A 20,524-nucleotide genomic window follows, 5' to 3' on the forward strand; every position below is an offset into this window, starting at 1 on the left:
ATCCTCAGCCTCAGCCTCCCGAGTAGCTGGGACTACAGGCACACACCACCACACCTGGCTAATTCATGTTTTGTAAAGACGTGCTCTCACTATGTTGCCTAGGCTGGCCTCAAACTCCTGGGCTCAAGTGATCCCCCACCTCGGGGTCCCAAAGTGTTGGGATTACAGGTGTGAGCCATGGTGCTCGGCCCTCAAAATGTCTATATATCTGGTTTGTTCAAGCAGATTCCAATCAAGGATTATGTCTTTTTGTTGTTGTTGTTGTTGTTGTTGTTGTTGTTGTTGTTGAGATGGAGTCTTCCTCTGTTGCCCAGGCTGGGGTGCAGTGGCGTGATCTCTGCTCACTGCAAGCTCCGCCTCCCAGGTTAATGCCATTCTCCTGCCTCAGCCTCCCAAGTAGCTGGGACTACAGACGCCCACCACCAGGCCTGGCTAATTTTTTTATATTTTTTTGGTAGAGACGGGGTTTCTTTTTTTTTTTTTTTTGAGACGGAGTCTCGCTCTGCCGCCCAGACGTGAGTGCAGTGGCCGGATCTCAGCCCACTGCAAGCTCCGCCTCCTGGGTTTACGCCGTTCTCCTGCCTCAGCCTCCCGAGTAGCTGGGACTACAGGCGCCCGCCACGTCGCCCGGCTAGGTTTTTTTTTAATTTTTTTTTTAGTAGAGACGGGGTTTCACCATGTTAGCCAGGATGGTCTCGATCTCCTGACCTCGTGATCCGCCCGTCTCGGCCTCCCAAAGTGCTGGGATTACAGGCTTGAGCCACCGCGCCCGGCCCAGAGACGGGGTTTCACTGTTAGCCAGGATGGTCTCGATCTACTGACTTCATGATCTGCCTGCCTCGGCCTCCCAAAGTGCTGGGATTACAGGTGTGAGCCACCGTGCCCGGCTAGATAATGTATTTTTAATAATTTTAAATCTAGATGAAACCACCTTCCCCTCTCCCCCCCACTTCATCCCCTTCTTTTTTGTCTTCATGACACCTTTCTGAAGAGTCTCAGCCAGTTATCCTTTGAGATAGATGCTGCATCACATTCTCAGTTTGTCTGAATGTATCCTGAGGATGTCACTGATACTGTCACAGCGATTGTTCCTCTATCTGTGGTTAATCCTGCATGCTGGGAATTAGATCTAAAGGCTTGATTCTATAAATATTCAGGGATACTTCCTAGGTGCTACTCCGTACTTGGTTTTTGTTTTTGTTTTGTTTTTTTGAGATGGAGTCTTGCTCTGTCACCCAGACTGGAGTGCAATGGCACGATCTTGGCTCACTGCAACCTCTGCCTCCCGGGTTCAAGTGATTCTCCTACCTCAGCCTCCTGAGTAGCTGAGATTACAGGCATGCGCCACCACTCCCAGCTAATTTTTGTATTTTTAGTAGAGATGGGGTTTCACCATGTTGGCCAGGCTGGTCTCAAACTCCTGACCTCAGGTGATCCGCCTGCCTTGGCCTCCCAAAGTGCTGGGATTACAGGGATAAGCCACTGTGCCTGGCCACTGCTCTGTACTTTGAATTGCATCATATCAGGCGGCACCCAATATCTCACTGTCCCACTTTAGTGGGAGCTGAAATTGATCAAGATGAGGGCTGTGGCAGCCAGACCTCTGCATTAGAAAACACATGCTTCATACCTTGTGATCACCAAATAATCTATGAATTTCTTTGTTGTTCTCTTGTTTAAATAAAGGTATAATTTACATATAATAAAATTTACCCCTTTCAGACTGCAATATTTGACAAACACATAGTCATGTAACTGCCACCCCAATCAAGAGATAACACACTTTGAAGCATTATTCCCAAGATGTGGAAACAACTGGTAAATGGATTTTTAAAAATGTGATATATAATAGGCTGGGCATGGTGGCTCATGCATGTAATCTCAGCACTTTGGGAGGCCAAGATGGGAGGATCGCTTGAGCCCAGGAGTTCAAGACCAGCCTGGGCAACATAGGGAGATTCCATCTCTATATAAAAAAAGAATTAGCATAGCGGCATCGTCTGTAGTCCCAGCTACTCCAGAGGCTGTGGCTGGAGGGTTGCTTGAGCCTGGGAGTCAGAGGCTACAGTGAGCTGTGATCATGCCACTGCACTCTAGCCTGGATGACAGAGTGAGACCTTATCCCCATCCCTGCCCCCTGTAAAAAACAAAAAATGTGGTATACAATGGAATATTATTCAGCCTTTAAAAAAAGGAAATACTGCCACATGCAACAACACAGGTAACCTCGAAGACATTGCACTAAATAAGTTGGTCACAGAAGGACAAATACTTAAGCTGGACGCAGTAGCTCACACCTGGAATCCCAACACTTCGGGAGGCTGAGGCAGGTGGATCACGAGGTCAGGAGATCGAGATCATCCTGGCCAACATGGTGAAACCCCGTCTCTAATCAAAATACAAAAATTATCTGGGTGTGGTGGCATGCGCCTGTAGTCCCAGACACTCAGGAGGCTGAGGCAGGAGAATTGCTTGAACCTGGGAGGCGGAGGTTGCAGTGAGCCGAGATCGTGCCACTGCACTCCAGCCTAGTGACAGAGAGAGACTCCATCTCATCAAACAAACAAGCAAAAAAAACCCAGAAAGACAAATACCCCATGGTTCCACTTATATTAGGTATCTAAATAAACACATAGAAATGGCAAGTAGAATGGTGGTTGCCAGGAGCTGCCGGGAAGGAGGAAATGGGTAGTAGATATTCAATGAATATAAAGTTTTGGGTTTTTGGCCAGGGTGCAGTGGCTGACGCCTGTAATCCCAACACTATGGGAGGCCGAGGGGGGTGAATCACTTGAGACCAGAAGTTCAAAACCAGCCTGGCCAACATGGTGAAACCCCATCTTTACTAAAAATACAAAAATTCGCTTTGAGATCCTGTCTCAAAAGAAAATAAAATAAAGTTTTAGGTTTTTGTTGTTGTTGAGACAGGTCTCACTCTGTTGCCCAGGCTGGAGTATAATGACGCAATTTTGGCTCACTGTAGCGTCGACCTCCCAGTAGCTAGGATTACAGGCGGGGGCCACCATGCCTAATTTTTTGTATATTTTAGTAGAGACAGGGTTTTACCACTTTGCCAAGACTGGTCTCGAACTCTTGACCTCAAGCGATCCACCCGCCTTGGCCTCCCAGAGTGTTGGGACTATAGGCGTGAGCCACTGTGTCCAGCCTGAAAGTGATTTTCTAATTGTCATTCTTAATATATTTGATAGAATACACCTGTCAAGTATAGCTTTACCTCATTGATCAAGGCTATTTGGTTATCCTGACTAAAAAGACAGGATAAGCTCTTTTTTATTTTTTATTTTTTTGAGACAGGGTCTCACTCTGTCACTCAAGGCTGGAGTGCACTGGTGTGATCATTGTTCACTGCAACCTCGAACTCCTGGGCTCAAGTGATCCTCCAACCTCAGCCTCCCGAGTAGCTGGGACAATGGTGCATACCACCACACCTGACTAATGTTTGGGTTTTTTTTTGTAGAGATGGGGTTTTGCCATGTTGCTCAGACTAGTCTCCTTGTGATTTTTTTTTATCACTTTGTTTATTCCCGGTTTTCATTTTTGTTTCTTCTTGCCCAACTGTGGCTAATTGAACATTTTTTAGAATACCAGTTTGACTTACCTATAATTCTATTTTTAATTGACAAATAATAACTGTATACATTTATGGGGTACGGTGTGATGTTTTGTTACATGTATATATTATGGAATGATCAAATCGGCCGGGCACAGTGGCTCACGCCTGTAATCCCAACACTGTGGGCGGCCGAGGCAGGTGGATCCCCTGAGGTCAGAAGTTTAAAAACAGCCTGGCCAACATAGTGAGAAACCCTGTCTCTACAAAATATACAAAAAATTAGCCAGGGGTGATGGTGCATGCCTGTAGTCCCAGCTATTACAGAGGCTGAGGCAGTAGAATCACTTGAACTCGGGAGGTGGAGGTAGCAGTGAGCCGAGATCACTCCACTGCACTCCAGCCTGGGCAACAGAGTGCGACTCCATCTCAAGAAAAAAGAAAAAACAACAAGAAAAGATCAAATCAGGCTAATTAGATATCTATTACCTCCAATATCATTTATTTGTGATGAGAACATTTAAAACCCTCTTTTAGCTATTTTGAAATATACATGGTTATTAACTAGTCACTACGCTGTGCAATAAACCACCAGAACTTCCTCCTCCTAACTGGAACGTTGTACCTTTTGACCAGTATCTCCCCTTTCCCCTGCAACCCACCCCCTCTCTCCTCCAGCCTCTGCTAACCACCATTCTACCGTTGACTTCTATGAATTTAGCTTTTTCTTTTGAGACAGGGTCTCACTCTGTTGCCCAAGCTGGAGTGCAGGAGCACTATCATGGTTCACTGCAGCCTTGACCTCCCTGGCTTAAGCAATCCTCCCACCTCAGCCTCCCAAGTAGCTGGGACTACAGGCATGTACCATCACACCCAGCTAGTTTTGTTTATTTTTTATAGAGACAGGTTTGCCATGTTGCCCAGCCTGGTCTCAAACTCCTGGGCTTAAGCGATCCTCCCACCTTGGCTTCCCAAAGTGCTGGGATTACAGGCACGAGCCACTGCCCCAAGCCTTCTTTTCAGTTCCAGGCATAAGTGAGGTGATGTGGTATGTCTCTCTGTGCCTGGCTTATTTCACTTAGCATCATGTTGTCTAGGTTTATCCATGTCACAAATGACAGAACCTTCTGCTTTCTAAGGGCTGAATAGTATTCCAACGTCTATATATACCTTTTTTTTTTTTGAGACAGGGTCTCAGCTCTGTTACCCAGGCTGGAGTGCAGAGGTATGACACAGCTCACTGCAGTCTCAAACTTCTGGGCTCAAGCGATTGATCCTCCTGCCTCAGCCTTCTGAGTAGCTGAGACTATAGGCATGCACCACCCGCAAGTGCTTCTGCAAGGGGCTTTGCTTCTCCTCGTAACAGCGGCACAGGCCTAATTTTTTATTTTTTTGTAGAGACTTAGTCTCCCTATGTTGCTCAGGCCAGGCACAAGGTCTAAAGCAATCCTCCCACCTCAGCCTCTCAAAGTGCTGGGATTACAGGCATGAGCCACTGCACCTGGCCTTTAGTTATTTCTCTGAATACTTTTTCCATTCCACTCTCTTCCTCCTTAACCTTCTGAGACGCTAATCATGAATGTTAGCACTTTTGTGTAGTCCTACAGATCGGTCATGATCAGTTTTATGTGTCAACCTGACTGGGCCGTGGGGTCCAGATTCCAGGAATTTCTCTGCTGTGTGGAGCCTCAGGTCCTGAGGATCCCAGCCAGGATAGGCTGCCTTCTCTCCATTGCTCAGTCTTTTAGTTTGTTTTATATGTAACATCCAGGGTTGTTAACTGTACTTAGTGGGAGGAATAGGGAAAACACCTACTTCATTTTTCCAGAAGTCAGGATTTATTTCTCACAGTTCTGGAGGCTGGGAAGTTCAAGATCAAGGTGCCAGCAGACTCAGTTCCTGCTGACAGCCCTCCTCCTGGCCTTGTAGACAGCCACCTTCTCGTTGTATGCTCACATGGTCCTTACCTGGTGGTGCGTGCATGTGGACAAAGCCTTCAGCATATGAATTCTGGAGGAACATGAACATTCAGTCCATAACATTGGCAACGTTCCTCTTGCCAATGAGTGGTTCAGGCATGGTCACTTCTCTCTTCCTAAAGAAGATGGCAGTGGCTAGGCACAGTGGCTTACACCCATAATCCCAGCACTTTGGGAGGACAAGGCAAGTGGATCACTTGAGGTTGAGACCGGCCCAACCAACAAGGAGAAACCTTGTCTCTACTAAAAAAAAAACAAAAAAAAAAAAAAAAAAAAAAAAATTAGCTGGGAATAGTGGCACATGCCCGTAATCCCAGCTACTCGGGAGGCTGAGGCAGAAGAATCGCTTGAACCCAGGAGGCAGAGGTTGTGGTGAGCCGAGATCGCACCACTGTACTCCAGCCTAGGCAAGAAGAGTGAAACTCCATCTCTAGATAAATAAATAAAAGATGGCAGTGAAACAAGGGCAATCTCCTTTCTGTACAAGGGGCATTTGGCTTTGGGGTGACCAACTTGCTGCTAGCCTGAGGACATGGCGAGAGGGCAAAGACAGCAGAGCCAAGAGCATCCCAGATCTGGGAGACAGAACCTGATTTTCCTCTCATTAGACAAGCAGATGCATTTTGGTCCTCTGTTGGCCTCACCTGTGACCTCCTTCAATCAGCAACTGAGAAAAGAAAATGAGCGATGGACCAAGGAGGCCCATATGTCACTTCTGTTTCTCTCACAAAAACTCTTGATCTGAACCCAAACAGAACCCCTGCACACATTCCTTTATACTTCTGTTTATTTTTCCTGCTCATGAAAACAGCCAACAATTGCCTTTCGAGGGAAGGGAAGGTAATGCTGGGAAAGGTCCTCAGGAGCCCTGAGCCGAGTTCTCAAGAGAGAAGTGAGGCAGCTGGGGATCTGGGAGGCCAGAGTCCAGGCCAGGACCTCAGCATCCTAGAACCAGGGCCGCCTCCCAAAGAGCAGTTCAGAGGGCGTGATTCTATACAGGCAGGGCGGCTTCACACAGGCCTGGAACACCCTTCTCCTCAGCCCAGGGAGCTCATTAGGGTCTGGGCCTGCTTCAGTTCTGTAGAGGGAAGAGGTGAGCAGCTGGGAGGCAGTCAGGCAGGATCTGGGAGAGCCTCTCACCCGTCGAGGAAAGCTGAGCCTCACCTGTCAGGAGGACCTGGAACTTGTCTGCTGAGAGGGACATGGCAACAGGCTGGGCTGGGGTCCCTGGGGCAGCTGCCACCTCCAGCCGCAGGTGCACCATAGGCTCTTCCACGGACCGCAGCAGGCTGGAGCTCAGGGTGTAGTCCACCCGCCAGCCCACACCTGCCAACCTATTCACTGTGAGATAGGGTGGGTGGCTCTCAGGATCAAAGGCAGGCAAGCCAAATGGCCCTCAGCTGACACTCTGGCTCAGCTCTCAACCCTTCAAGGCTATGTGGCCTCTAAGAAGCTCCCATCCCGCTGACCCAGGCTCATAACAGGGCAGGTGCCCGATAATCAGTTCGGATCACCTACAGCAGACCTCAGTGGCAAGAGGTCTTGGCTGGACTCTGGGCTGGAGGCAGGAGACCCAGGGCCAGGTCCCAGCTCTATGGCTGCTAGTAACCATGTGACCATGGTTAAGTCATCTCCCTGGAACTAGCACTTTGCATGCTGCGTGCACCTTCTAGAATGAGCCCAGACCCTGGCTGGCCTCATACTTACTGCGTAGGCTGCAGACCCGCAAGTGATTCTGCAAGGGGCTTTGCTTCTCCTCGTAACAGCGGCACAGGCTGGCCGCGTGCTCTGCGGGTAGAACGGAGTAGCCCTGGAGGTAGCTGGTGGAAGCTGGGCTTGGGTTCCTGGCCCAGACAGGGCAGGGTACACCATAGGGTCACAGGGCCTCGCCTCCTCTCTAGCAGCCCTTGGCCCACAGGCTGTCCAGCTGCCCACCCACAACCCGTACCTTTGGGCAGCCCCAGCTGCTGCAGTTCACTGGACAAGGATTCACCATCGACACTGTGCTTGGCCGCACTGGAGAGGACGAAACTCAGCACTGCTACTGTGGCCTTCACATCACCTGACTCTGAAGGACCCATGGGTGGGACAGGGGGTGTCACTGTGGCCCCAGCCACCTCCCTGTTGCCCTATTAACTTCAGCTCAAAGCCCCCAGGCCTCCTGAAGCCACAGGCACTGCTCCTGCTCCACCAGGAGCTGACAGAGGACAGGAAGGTGGGACTGTCAATGTCTTTCTTTCCCTCATGCTCCTCCACTAGGGAAGGTAAGTTAAGGATGCTGCCGGGAGGGGTGGGGGGGCCCCTCTGTACCAGGCCGAGGTCCCAGGGTTGCCTGGGGCCTGTGGACTCAGTGAGGTACTCACCAAACTTGGTGTCAGCCATGAGCTTCAGGATCTTCTCATACTATAGGGAAAGGAGACCTTCAGAGGGTGCCAGTACCCTATTAACCAGCCCCTCACCCCCAGCCTGGATCCTGCGATAAGGAACAGACAGGCTGGAAAGAAGTATGGGAGGTGCCCAGAGAGGTTGACAGGCGGGGTCACCCGTCTCCCTGGGCCTAGTGCAGAGCTTCAGGGCACTGGGGGTCATAAGGTCATGGGACAATGGGGTGCTGGGTCTTGTACTCACATCAATTCCCTGTCCCAGCAGCTCTTTAGTACCTGGCTGCAGAGCAGCCGCAACTTCACAGAGGACTGGAAGGGAAGTCCTTACATCAGCCAGGCTAGCAAACCTCACCCCTCCTTCCTGGGGACTGGCTCAGAGCAGGCCAGCCACTGATTAAGGTCACAAAGCATGGTAGCACAGGCTGAGAGCACTGAGGCCCTAACCCCAGAGAAACCTCACCATCCTCTACACACAATCCCCAGCCCAATGCCCCTCCTCCACCCAGACTAGACCCTGTGCACTCAACCATCTTGGCCAGCGTGCTGATCTCTGCCAGGACCCAGTCGGGACAGTCCAGATCACCACAGAACCGGAACCTCTGCAAGGGAGGGAGACAGGTACTCAGGCTGGAGGGAGGGCTGAAGTGTGGCCAGGATCAGTGTGTCTCCCACACTGCTGCCTGGCAGGGACCCCGGTCCCCGTCATGGGTGGATACCCTCTGGTCACTTGTTCTCTGCTATCACCAGGCTGTTGAGTGAACTCTCTCCTTGACCCACCCTGCCACCAAACCCTGCTCTGAGGTCTACTCCAGGCATTCGTCTGCTCAGCAAACATCAATCGAGCGCCTTCTCTGTGCTAGCTCCCACTCTTAAGTGTTAGGGGTACTGCAGGGGACAAAACAAAGTCCTCTGCCTCACACAGATGAGTGACCTCTCTCCCCTCTTCCCCATACCCGCACAACTCCAGCCACTCCGGCTTCCCTGCTGCTGCTCGGGGACACCAGTCTCGCTCCCGCCTCCATGCCTGCTGCACTCTGTGTGGCTTGGTATCCCTTTTTGTTTTTTTTGGTTTTTTTTTGAGACAGTTTTACTCTTGTTGCCCAGGCTGGAATGCAATGGTGCAATCTCCGCTTCCCAGGTTCAAGTGATTCTCCTGCCTCAGCCTCCCAAGTAGCTGGGATTACAGGCATGTGCCACCACACCCAGCTAATTTTGGATTTTTAGTAGAGACAGGGTTTCACCATGTTGGCCAGGCTGGTCTTGAACTCCTGACCTCAGGTGATCCACCCTCTTTACCCTCCCAAAGTGCCAGGATTACAGGCGTGAGCCACCGCCCCGGGCCAGAACAGCCCTTCTTTATTATACTTCTTAAAATAGCCCTTCACACAAGGAAATTTTGGGGGCAGGTGGATATGTTTATTATCTTGATTGTGGTGATCCAAGAGCCAGGAAGATTTGCTCTTTACTTGTGCAGCCTCATCTTTCCCTAATCTTCCAGGTGATACTCTCCCAGCTATGGCAAATACATTCATTCCTGGGGAGCCATGCTCTCTCTCACCTGAAGTCTCTGCACATGCTGTTCCCTGTCTGAAGACACACGCCTCCACCCTTGCCTCCCAACTCCTGGTACACAAACTGTACTTCAGCCAGCCAGCTCCTACCATCCGCCTTTAAGGTTGATGGCATCCTCAGGTAGCCCCCTTAGCACTACACACAAGGCGCGGTTAGGTCTCTGCCCCCGGCAGCTCAAGTCCTCCCAGTGCCTCGCACACTTCATGGTATAGACTAGGCGCTTAGAATGCACGGATGGATGGACTGGATGGATGGATGGATAAGTCTCAACCCCAGAACTACTACTTTCTGGCTCTGGAAAGAGCGGAGGGGCTTCCTAACAGTGTGCAAGAGTGAGCCTGAGTCTAAGCACGTTCTTGTCTAAGTCCCACAGCAGGGCTGGGGAAGGGGGTGTCCTTGGGAGGTCCTCTTGGAGCTGGGGAAGACCTGAAAGGACTCCCAACTCGAGACAAGCCCTAGTTCCTGTCCCGGGAGACAGGGGCCCTTCCTTTCGCCAGGGAAGCACAAGGACTCTAAGCCGCCGGCCTGCTCTGTCTTACCCGCCCCCTATCCCCGCCTCCCGCTCCGGAGCGGGAGGGTGGTGGACTTTTCTCTGGCGGACCCGCAGCCGTCACGCCCGCACACACTATGTTTGCGGAGAGGCCAGTACAGACAACCTCCCCCCCATTCCGGAGCGACTTGGCGCCCCCTCATTCCCGCTCCAGCAACCTAAGCCTCGTTTCGTCCCTGGTGCCTCACCATCGCGCCAGGAAGCCAGGGCCCGGGAATTCCTTTTTCCGGTCCCGCAGGGTCAGCTGAGTCGATGATCACGTGACTGGGACTAATGGCCTCTGGGAGGGCGGGGCCTGCTCGAGTGAGACTGGGAGGGGACCGCAGCCCACTGGAGGTTCCCGGGGCAAACTGCTGCCGGCTCCTGTTCTGTCTGCCATAATCCTTCCCTGGAAAAAACTGGCGCCAACCGCCAGTTTAACTGAGGACTGAATTAAGACATTAGGAAAGACAGTGGAAGTTATTTCATTTGTTTAACTTAAGGGGGTAGGATCCTGGGAGCCAGGGTGTTTCAGGTCATTGCCATGTTTTCCGCTATTAAGCAAATAGCATTATACACAGCTGCGGGCTGTGGAAAAAGACATATTTTAAAAACTACTGAAATATACTACGTATACAGAAAATTGTACCTATTATAAATATAAAGCTTAATAAGTTTTCATCAACTGTAGACCTCACATAACCAGCACCCAGATAAGGAAATAACCAGATAACTGCGTCAAGTGCGTGGGTATTTTATTTCATTTTGATGAATCGTCTAGGTGCCTAGCAAAAAGGGCCGTCATAATTAACATACTCAGGAAAACGTCCTGCAGCTTCAACATCAATAGATGCTTATCTTAATTTTTGCCAATCTGATGGGGAAGAAAAATAGGTTGCTTAGATTGCATTGGTAGTCTGCTTACTGGTAACAGCAAATGCGTAGCCTAGAACAACTGAGTTTCCGACATTGACTTGAAGAGGCAAAAGCAGAAAGATAAAACAACAAAAATACATTAGAGAATAGACCAATAACCAAAGAAGAAATTGAAAACAGTCGTCCCTTGGTAACCTCAGAATGTTGGTTCCAGGATCCCAGAGATACCAAAGTTCACAGATGCTCAAGTCCTTGATATAATATGGCATAGTATTTGCATATAACCCATGCACATCCTTCCGTATACTTTAAATCGTCTCTAGATTACTATAATACCTAATACAACGTAAATGCTTTGTAAATAGCTGTTATAAAGTTTAAAAAAATTTTATTTTTGAGACGGAGTCTTGCTCTGTCGCCCAGGCTGGAGTGCAGTGGCAGTGATCTCCGCTCACTGCCAGCTCTGCCTTCCTGGTTCACGCCATTCTCTTGCCTCAGCCTCCGGAGTAGCTGGGACTACAGGCACCCGCCACTGCACCCAGCCTGTGTTTTTTTTATTGTTTTACTTTTTTCCAAATATTTTTGATGCACAGTTGGTTAAATCCAATGTTCCAGAACCCGAGGATACAGAGGACTGACCGTAGTTTGAGCTGTCTCCTCAATTCCATGCCTATCCCATGCACCAGGTGCAGCTGGTTTTATTGTTGCAGGCTTTCAAGTTTTCAAAAGACAGAGCTCATGACAAGTAAACTGCTCTATAGAATAGAAAGATATGGAAAGTGTCCCAATTCATGGTAAAATTGATCTCATTTCCAAAGAGTTTTTTTTTTTTTTTTTTTTTTTTGAGAGGGAGTCTCACGGTGTTGCCCAGGCTGGAGTGCAGTGGCCGGATCTCAGCTCACTGCAAACTCCGCCTCCTGGGTAGCTGGGACTACAGGTGCTCGCCACCTCGCCCCGCTAGTTTTTTGTATTTTTTTTAGTAGAGACGGGGTTTCATCGGGTTAGCCAGGATGGTCTCGATCTCCTGACCTCGTGATCCGCCCGTCTTGGCCTCCCAAAGTGCTGGGATTACAGGCTTGAGCCACCGCACCCGGCCCCGAAGAGTTCTTTTACAAATCATAACCTCTAGCCTGTTGAAAACAACAGTACGTTAAGTAACTAGACTATCCTATACCATGTCAAAAAATTTTTTAAGAACATAAGACCTGTAATCATAGCACTTTGGCAGGCCAAGGCCAGTGGATCGCTTGAACCCAGGAGTTCTAGACCAGCTTGCATAACATAGGGAGACCCCAATCTCTACAAAAAATTACCCACTTGTGCTGGTGCACATGTGTCATCACAGCTACCTAAGAGACTGACTTGAGAGGATCTCTTGAGCCTGGGAGGTGGAGGCTGCAGTGAACCATGATGGTGCCACTGTTCTCCATCCAGCCTGAGCGACAGAATGAGAGCATTTCAGAAAAAAAAAAAAAAAAAAAAAAAAAAGGCTGGGCGCAGTGGCTCACGCCTGTAATCCTAGCACTTTGGGAGGCCAAGGCAGGCAGATCACCTGAGGTCAGGAGTTTGAGACTAGTGGCCTGACCAACATGGCAAAACCTCGTCTCTACTGAAAAAAAAAGAAAAAATAGCAGGGTGTGGTGGTGGGTGCCTGTAATTCCAGCCAGTCGGGAGGCTGAGGCACAAGAATCCCTTGAATCCAGGAGGTAGAGGTTGCAGTGAGCTGAGATTGTACCACTGCATTTCAGTCAGCTTGGGCAACAGGGTGAGACTCCGTCTCAAAAAAAAAAAATATGATTTGACTGTTTAGAGCAGTGGTTCTCACACATTAGAGTGCATCATAATCACCTGCAGGGTTTGTGAAACCGGCTGCTGGGCTCCACACCAGTTTCTAACTCAATAGGACTGAGTTGGGGCCTGAGCATTGCATGTCTGTGTTCCCAGGTGACGCTCAGGCTTCCAACTTGAGACCGTGCTTTGAAAACCACTAATGTAGGGAAATATACTAGAGAATATGTTATGAATATTCTTGAGAATATGTATATATGTTAATTTACAGGTTTCTGTCCAGTAGAGAAGATAACGCCCAGAGATTTCCCAATATGATTTTTTTTTTTTTTTGAAATGGAGTCTTGCTCTGTCGCCCAGGCTGGAGTGCAGTGGCGCGATCTCGGCTTACTGCAACCTCCGCCTCTGGGGTTCAGGTGATTCTCTTGCCTCAGCCTCCCAAGTAGCTGAGACTACAGGCGCCCGCCACTGGACCTGGCCAATTTTTGTATTTTTAGTAGAGACAGGGTTTCAACATGCTGGCCAGGCTGGTCTTGAACTCCTGACCTCAGGTGATCCACCTGCCTTGACCTCCCAAAGTGGTGGGATTACAGGTGTGAGCCACCAAGCCCAGCCTCACTGTAGGATGTTAACAAGTTTTGTCTCTATATCAGAATACGTTTCAGAATGCCCTTCCTGGAGCACTACAGACACTCTCAAAAAGTTCCTTGAACTAGCTTCACCATGTTGCTGACGCCCTTGCGAATTAAAGAAAATATCTTATACATATTCCTTCATTATTTGTATGAAAGTCATACGTTTCACATTGTGAAAATTACACTTCAGGCTGGGTGCAGTGGCTCACGCCTGTAATCTCATCACTTCAGGAGGCCAAAGTGGCCAGATCAGTTGAGGCCAGAAGTTTGACACCAGCCTGGCCAACATGGCGAAACCCCATCTCTACTAAAAAAAAATCAAAATTAGCTTGGGGGTGGCACACACCTGTAGTTCCAGCTACTTGGGAGGCTGAGGCACAAGAATTACTTCAATCCAGGAGACGGAGGTTGCAGTTAGCTGAGATCATGCCACTGCACTCCAGCCAGAGCCAGAGCAAGACTCTGTCTCAAAGAAAAAAAAAAAAGAAAGAAAATTATACTTTGATACAGTATGCTAATATAAAGGATATAATATGGCTTGGCTTTGCGTCCCCATCCAAATCTCACCTTGAATTGCAATAATCCCCACATGTCAAGAGTGGGACCAGGTGGAGATAATTGAATCATGGGGGCTGTTCTCGTGATAGTGAGTGAATTCTCATGAGATTTAATGGTTTTAATTACGGGCTTTCCCCTTTGCTTGGCTCTCCTTCTCTCTCCTGTTGCCCTGTGAAGAGGTGTCTTCTGCCATAATTGTAAGTTTCCTGAGGCCCCCCCCCAGCCATGCAGAACTGTGAGTCAACTTAAACCTCTTTTCTTTATAAATTACCCAGTCTTGGGTATTTCTTCATAGCAGCATGAGAATGGACTAATGTCAGGAGAACCCGCTCCCGATGGTTAACGTGAGTTCTTTTCTATTTCCTAGGCATCTCAGCTGGTTTGAGAAATAAAGGGAAAGACCACAAGAGAGAGAAATTTAAAGTTGGGTGTCCAGGGGAGACATCACATGTCGGCAGGTTCTGTGATGTTCCCCGAGCCGTAAAACTAGCAAGTTTTTATTAGCGATTTTCAAAAGGGGAGGGAGTGCATGATTAGGGTGTGGGTCACAGAGATCACATACTTCACAAGGTAATAAAATATCACAAAGCAAGTGGAGGCAGGGTGAGATCACAGGACCACAGGATGGGGTGAAATTTAAATTGCTAATGAAGTTTCAGGCACACATTGTCATTGATAACATCTTATCAGAAAACAGGGTTTGAGAGTAGACAACCTGTCTAACCAAAATTTATTAGGTGGGAATTTCCTCAGTCCTAATAAGCCGGGGAGCATTACAGGAGACAGGGCTTATTTCATCCCTTCGCTTTGACCGTAAAAGGCGGTTGCCTTAAGGGGGCCGTCTATAGACCTACCCTCAGGGCTCATTCTCTTTCTCAGGGATGTTCCTTGCTGAGAAAAAGAATTCAGCGATATTTCTCCTATTTGCTTTTGAAAGAAGAGAAATATGGCTCTGTTTCACCTCGCTCACTGGTGACCAGAAGTCTTACCTCTCTTGTTCCCTGAAGACTGCTGTTATCCTGTTCTTTTTTCAAGGTGCCCAGACTTCATATTGTTCAAACACACATGCTCTACAAACAATTTGTGCAGTTAATGCAATCATCACAGGGTCCTGAGATGACATACATCCTCAGTTTACAAAGAAGATGACGGGATTAAGAGATTAAAGTAAAGACGGGCATAGGAAATCACAAGGGTATTGACTGGGAAAGTGATAAGTGTCCATGAAATCTTCACTTCACATTTATGTTCAGAGATTGCAGTAAAGACAGGTGTAAGAAATTATAAAAGTATTAATTTGGGGAACTAATAAATGTCCATGAAATCTTCACAATTTATATTCTTCTGCTGCGGCATCAGCTAGTCCCTCTATTCGGGGTCCCTGACTTCCTGCAATAGACTAATACAGTGTACTAATCACAGCCCAGACAGTAGTATACAAGTACTACTATACTTTGATGTTAGAGGTATTCCCATTCAGGTCAGGAGCAGGCCAGGTGTGGTGGCTTATGCCTGTAATCCCAGCACTTTGGGAGGCTGAGGCGGGCGGGTCACGAGGTCAGAAGATTGAGACCATCCTGGCTAACACGGTGAAACTGTCTCTACTAAAAAATACAAAAAATTAGCCGGGCGTGGTGGTGAGCACCTGTAGTCCCGGCTACTCGGAGGCTGAGGCAGGAGAATGGTGTGAACCTGGGAGGCAGAGCTTGCAGTGAGCCGAGATCGCGCCACTGCACTCCAGCCTGGGCGACAGAGTGAGACTCCGTCTCAAAAAAAAAAAAAAAAAAAAAAAAGATCAGGAGCAGTATGTGCTATCATTACCATGATCTAACATTGTTCCAGAGCTTTTTAGGTCAACAGTTCTCAACTGGAGGTGATTTTGCCTCCCTGGGGATATTTGACACTATCTGAAATCATTTTGACTGTCACACTGAGGAGTGCTACTGGCATGTGGCAGGCGGAGGCTGGGGATGCTGCTAAATATAATGCGAGGCACAAGCAGCTCCATAACAAAGAATTATCCAGCCCAAAATATAAATAGTGCTGCTGCTGAGAAACCCTAGTCTAGATAAATAAAACATGGGAAATCCATTAATATAAATGTGGGAAAATAATAAACTAGTATTTGCCAATGACAGTCTAGCTAGGAGGTCCAAAAGAAGCACCTGAAGAACAGGTTTTACAGGGGCTGCATGGTGGCTCATGCCTGTAACCTCAGTGCATTGTGAGGTCACACTGGGAGGATCTCTTGAGGCCGGGAGTTCAAGACCAGCCTGGGAAGCATAGTGAAACTGAATCTCTACCAAAAATTAAAACATCAGCCAGATGTGGTGGTGCGCTCTGAGAGTCCCAGCTGCTGAGGTGGGAGTATCACTTGAGCGTGGGAGTTGGAGGCTACGGTGAGCTGTGATCATGGCACTGCACTTGGAAAAGATATTTTTTGAGACAGGGACTTTTTCTGTTGTATACCGGGTCTTGCTATGTTGCCTGGGCTGGTCCCAAACTCCCGGCCTCAAGTAGTCTTCCTGCCTCAGCCCCCGAAAGTGTTGAGATTACAGGCATAAGCCACTGACCCTGGCTTTACAAAATAAAAATAAAGAAGGTACAGGATGTTATGTGGACCATTGAAAGATGTTGGAAAACAGTTGTGCATGTGACCCTGCTGTAACCAGTTATAAAAGTATCAGGATTAAGAAATGTACTGCATCTGGCTTTCTCAAGTTTAGGTTCCTGCTGAAAGAATGAGATGGACCTTTTCTTTCTCCGCTCCTCACCTCCCTGCAAGAACCAGGATTGTGCATTTTGACGGGCAGGCTTTTACCTCTGGCAGGCCACGGGGGCGTGCAGAGCCTTTCTGCTTGTGTTTTTGGGCACTTGGGTAAAGACCAGGCCTTTGTTTAGGATATTTGGCCCATGGAGGAATGAGGCTGGAATCACCTGGGAGGGGCAGAGGCTTCGACTGGAAGGAGGAGTGACCTGAACTCCAGGTTTTGGGCCTACACTTTGTTCCCATGCAGCACCCTGTTAGTGGTGACTGGGGCCTGGAATTCAGGGGCCTTGGTGGCCAAGTGTTGACTGGACAGGAAGAGCTAAGGGAGGTGAGGGGGCATTTCTTCAGCACTGCCCCCCGCCCTGTCCCCAAATCAGTGCCCTCTGACAGCTCAGACACAGCGCACCGGCCAGCATCAGTGTGGGTCAGGAAGGGCGAATGCACACAGCACGGATCTGCTCCACAGTCTCCGCCTCACTTCATCTCGGGTTGTGGGGAGTGAGTCCCCGCAGCACTGATGATATCCTGTCAGCTGATAACATTCAGCTTGATTTAGAAAGATAAGGTGGGACACCTCTTGGGCATGGCGTGTGGAGCAGTGCCATCCCTCTGTGGCAGCGAGCCCAGCAATAAACCAGAATGTGCAAAACCTGCGTCCCAGAATCACCGTTCCTGGAGGGAAAGCCTGTATTGTCAACATGCCCACAACGTAATTAGCCCAAACATTCCACCCAGCCTCGAAAACCAGTAGAACTTTAACATTAATATACTAACCCTGAGTTCTATACAGAAATGTGTAAGAATAGCCACATACTCTAATGTGCAGTCATTGAGAGAGAGGAGCCCATCAGAACAAATGGAACCAAGTCCAGAAACACATCTGTCTAGGCGCAAGATGCCAGCATGTGTGTCAGCCAGGGAAGCAGACCAGAATCAGATATTTATTAAGATTTAAGACCAGGCTCCGTAGCTCAGGCCTATAATTCCAGCACTTTGTGAGGCTGAGGTGGGAGGATCACTTGAGCCCAGGAACTTGAAGCTGCAGTAAGCTATGATCGTGCCACTGCATTCCAGCCTGGATGACAGAGCAAAACCCTGTCAAAAAAAAAAAAAAAAAAAAAAGTGCCCAGATGTGCCCTTACATGAAGCCACCTTGTAGAACTTGTGGAAGCACAGTTTCCAAGACTGGCGAGGCCTCACTCAGGACTGGGGGCCCAGCCGTAGCTAAGATTCCACTACCTGAGTGGCACAATGTCCTGTAGGTGGCCACAGTGTCCTCAGTCCAGTCTCTGTTGGGTCTCAGATCCCCCGATCATGCCCGTTCTGCCTCATTATGGCCTCCACTGACCGCAGCCTCTTCCACCTCCCCAAAGGGACCCCTGCTCATGCTCCCCAGCCCGCAGGAGTGCCTGCGTCTCCAGGAAGCCCACCCTGTTGGCTCTGGGCTCTATGTAGGAGAGCTGGGCAGGCTGGATCCCACCACTGAGTTCAGTCTTGGGGGTCTCCACCCACGCTAGGCTTCCACTGATGGAACATACATGGCCTGGGGCATTCATTACATCCACATAAGAGCCCTATGGTGACCAGGAGTGGGGTTCCAAGAGGTTAAATGACTTGCCCAAGGCCCCAGAGCTGGCTAGAATTCCTGCACTGCCACATCCAATGTCACATTTGGGCCTCCCACTTGGGGGCCCGGACACCCCTCTGCGTGTACCAGGCTGGGAAACACATGTCTGCTGCAGCTTCCTCCCAGTGACTTAACAGCAGTTGCAGATTTCTGGGGGGCCTTCTATGGGGCCCACCGCAGCAGGGAGCTGAGGACTTGTACAGAGCCCTGCGTTCTCTCTCTACCCCGTTCAGCTCCAAACTCATATGCTAGATAGTCTGATGTAAGAACAGGCCTTGGTGAGGGTGTTGGGGCTCTGGTCAGTAGTCCAGGCCTTCAGGAATCAGGTGATGTTGATCTGGAGAGGAGGTGGCTGCTGGAGGGACTTGGGGGAGCAAGCATGGCCCAGGGCCCTGGCCTCTTCCTTCCCAGGGTCCCCTGAGAATCCGAAGGCATCCAGGGTAAAGCACAGTGTTCAGCTGTGTCCTGGGGTCCAGGAAAGCCAAGGAGAAGTTCCTCCACCTGCTGTCCACCAGGCACCCCAGCAGAGAACAGCCTCAGCTCACCCCAGCCCAACACCAGATCCCAGGGACTGACCCACCTATAAGAGGGCAGCATGAGACTGCCCCGATTGTCCCCAGAGAGTCCCCTCAGTCATGGGCCCTGACCAGGGTGCAGGTGAGCCCAGCAGGCTGGCCCAGAGTGGGTGTGACTGTACATTGGTCCTCTGAAGAGCCTCAGGTGCTTGTGGCAGCTGGTGTGTGTCTGGGCTTGGATGTAGAGGATGTCCCCCAGCCAGAGGGCAGGGGACACTTGTTTTGCATTCCAGTCCTCTGCAAGGACAGGGACCCCAGGCTCCGGGCACCCCAGCTCTGCCTGCCCTACCCAGAGCCTACCACTGGCCCAGGCAAGTCACCCCAGCTCCCACAGAGAGAGCCACCCTCCCCACCTCCTAATGCTTGCCCGCACCAGTCAAGTTCCATTCTGGAAAAACCCTCCATGCCCTTGGGACGACACCTCTTCCTTAGCTCCTTTCCAGAGCTGTTAGGGAGGCTGGGTGCAGTGGCTCAGGCCTGTAATCTCAACACTTTGAAAGGCTAAGGTGGGTGGATCACGAGGTCAGGAGATCAAGACCATCCTAGCTAACACAGTGAAACCCCATCTCTACTAAAACTACAAAAAATTAGCTGGGCATGGTGGCATGCACCTGTAGTCCCAGCTACTCGGAAGGCTGAGGCAGGAGAATCACTTGAACCCAGCAGGCAGAGGTTGAACAAGGTTAGTACCTGAGCTCTGCCTGGCCATGGTGACTGAGCCAGGTAAGCAATCTGTCACTGTGTCTCATGGGGGATGTCAGCATTACCTCTGGAGTCAAAGTAGGTAAGCCAGGGTAACCAGAATTCCCAGTAGGGACCAAGACCAAAGGACGCAGGGGTCAGGCCTGTCCCGGAAGGTCAGGTTGGATGAGGGGCTCTGTGAAGCTGGGGCAACCGAAAGCCTGCCCTTCAGGTTATAGGCATCTGGGTCCTGGTCTAGACCTTCATATGCCATCCAGAAACCCAACCCTGGGGACAGTTCCTCCCAGGCTGGTAGCAGAGAGTCGATCCTTGTACTCACCCCACCAAAAGCTCTGAAATGAGGGGGCCTGTGGGCGGGGGAAAGACTCTCAGAACAAGGTTCTCGCGGCAGGGAAGGTTTGAGCTGGGCCTTAGGGCAGCCAGAGAGGTAGGTGACAGGCCCGCTCACAAAGCCCGCCAGAGCATGCAGGAGGGTCACAGGTGTAGTGGTGAGAATATTCTGGAAGACAGCAGGCAGCCTCTTACTCACCAATGGGGCCAAGTACGGTCAGGTCCACACACCAGGAGAAGCTGGTATCCACACACTGGTGCACTTTGTTTCCTGTTTTAGAGACAAGGTCTTGCTCCGTTGCCCAGGCTGGAGTGCGGTGGTGCAATCATAGCTCACTGCAGCCTTGACCTCCTGGGTTCATGTGATCTTCCCACCTCAGCCTCCTGAGTAGCTGGGACCACAGGCGCATGCCACCATGCCTAATTTTATTTTTTGTAGACAGCGTCTGGCTATGTTGCCCAGGCTGGTCTCAAGAGCTTTCTACCTCAGCCTCCCAAAACACTGGGATTACAGGGACAAGCAAGCACTCCTGGCCATGCTGGTGCATTTTGGCTGCCATGGTGCACAGGAGGTATGAGCTCCGGGGGTGCAGAGTCTGCTTCTGGACCTCTACCCAGGCCTGCACCC

At 49.9% G+C, this 20,524-nt stretch overlaps 1 protein-coding gene across 1 annotated transcript; it reads right to left on the bottom strand.

The window, feature by feature from the left end:
- Nucleotides 1–6,319: 6,319 nt before the first annotated feature.
- On the bottom strand, nucleotides 6,320–10,321 carry COMMD4 (COMM domain containing 4). Its single transcript, XM_010381884.2, is given in 9 exon segments — nucleotides 6,320–6,628; nucleotides 6,715–6,891; nucleotides 7,258–7,338; nucleotides 7,499–7,618; nucleotides 7,914–7,953; nucleotides 8,179–8,207; nucleotides 8,210–8,243; nucleotides 8,462–8,533; nucleotides 10,245–10,321. Coding segments are annotated over 9 exon segments (597 nt in total). The 5' UTR covers nucleotides 10,248–10,321; the 3' UTR covers nucleotides 6,320–6,587.
- Between the last annotated feature and the right edge of the window lie 10,203 nt (nucleotides 10,322–20,524).

Source organism: Rhinopithecus roxellana, chromosome 5 (genome assembly GCF_007565055.1).
Source record: "Rhinopithecus roxellana isolate Shanxi Qingling chromosome 5, ASM756505v1, whole genome shotgun sequence".
NCBI lineage: Eukaryota > Metazoa > Chordata > Mammalia > Primates > Cercopithecidae > Rhinopithecus > Rhinopithecus roxellana.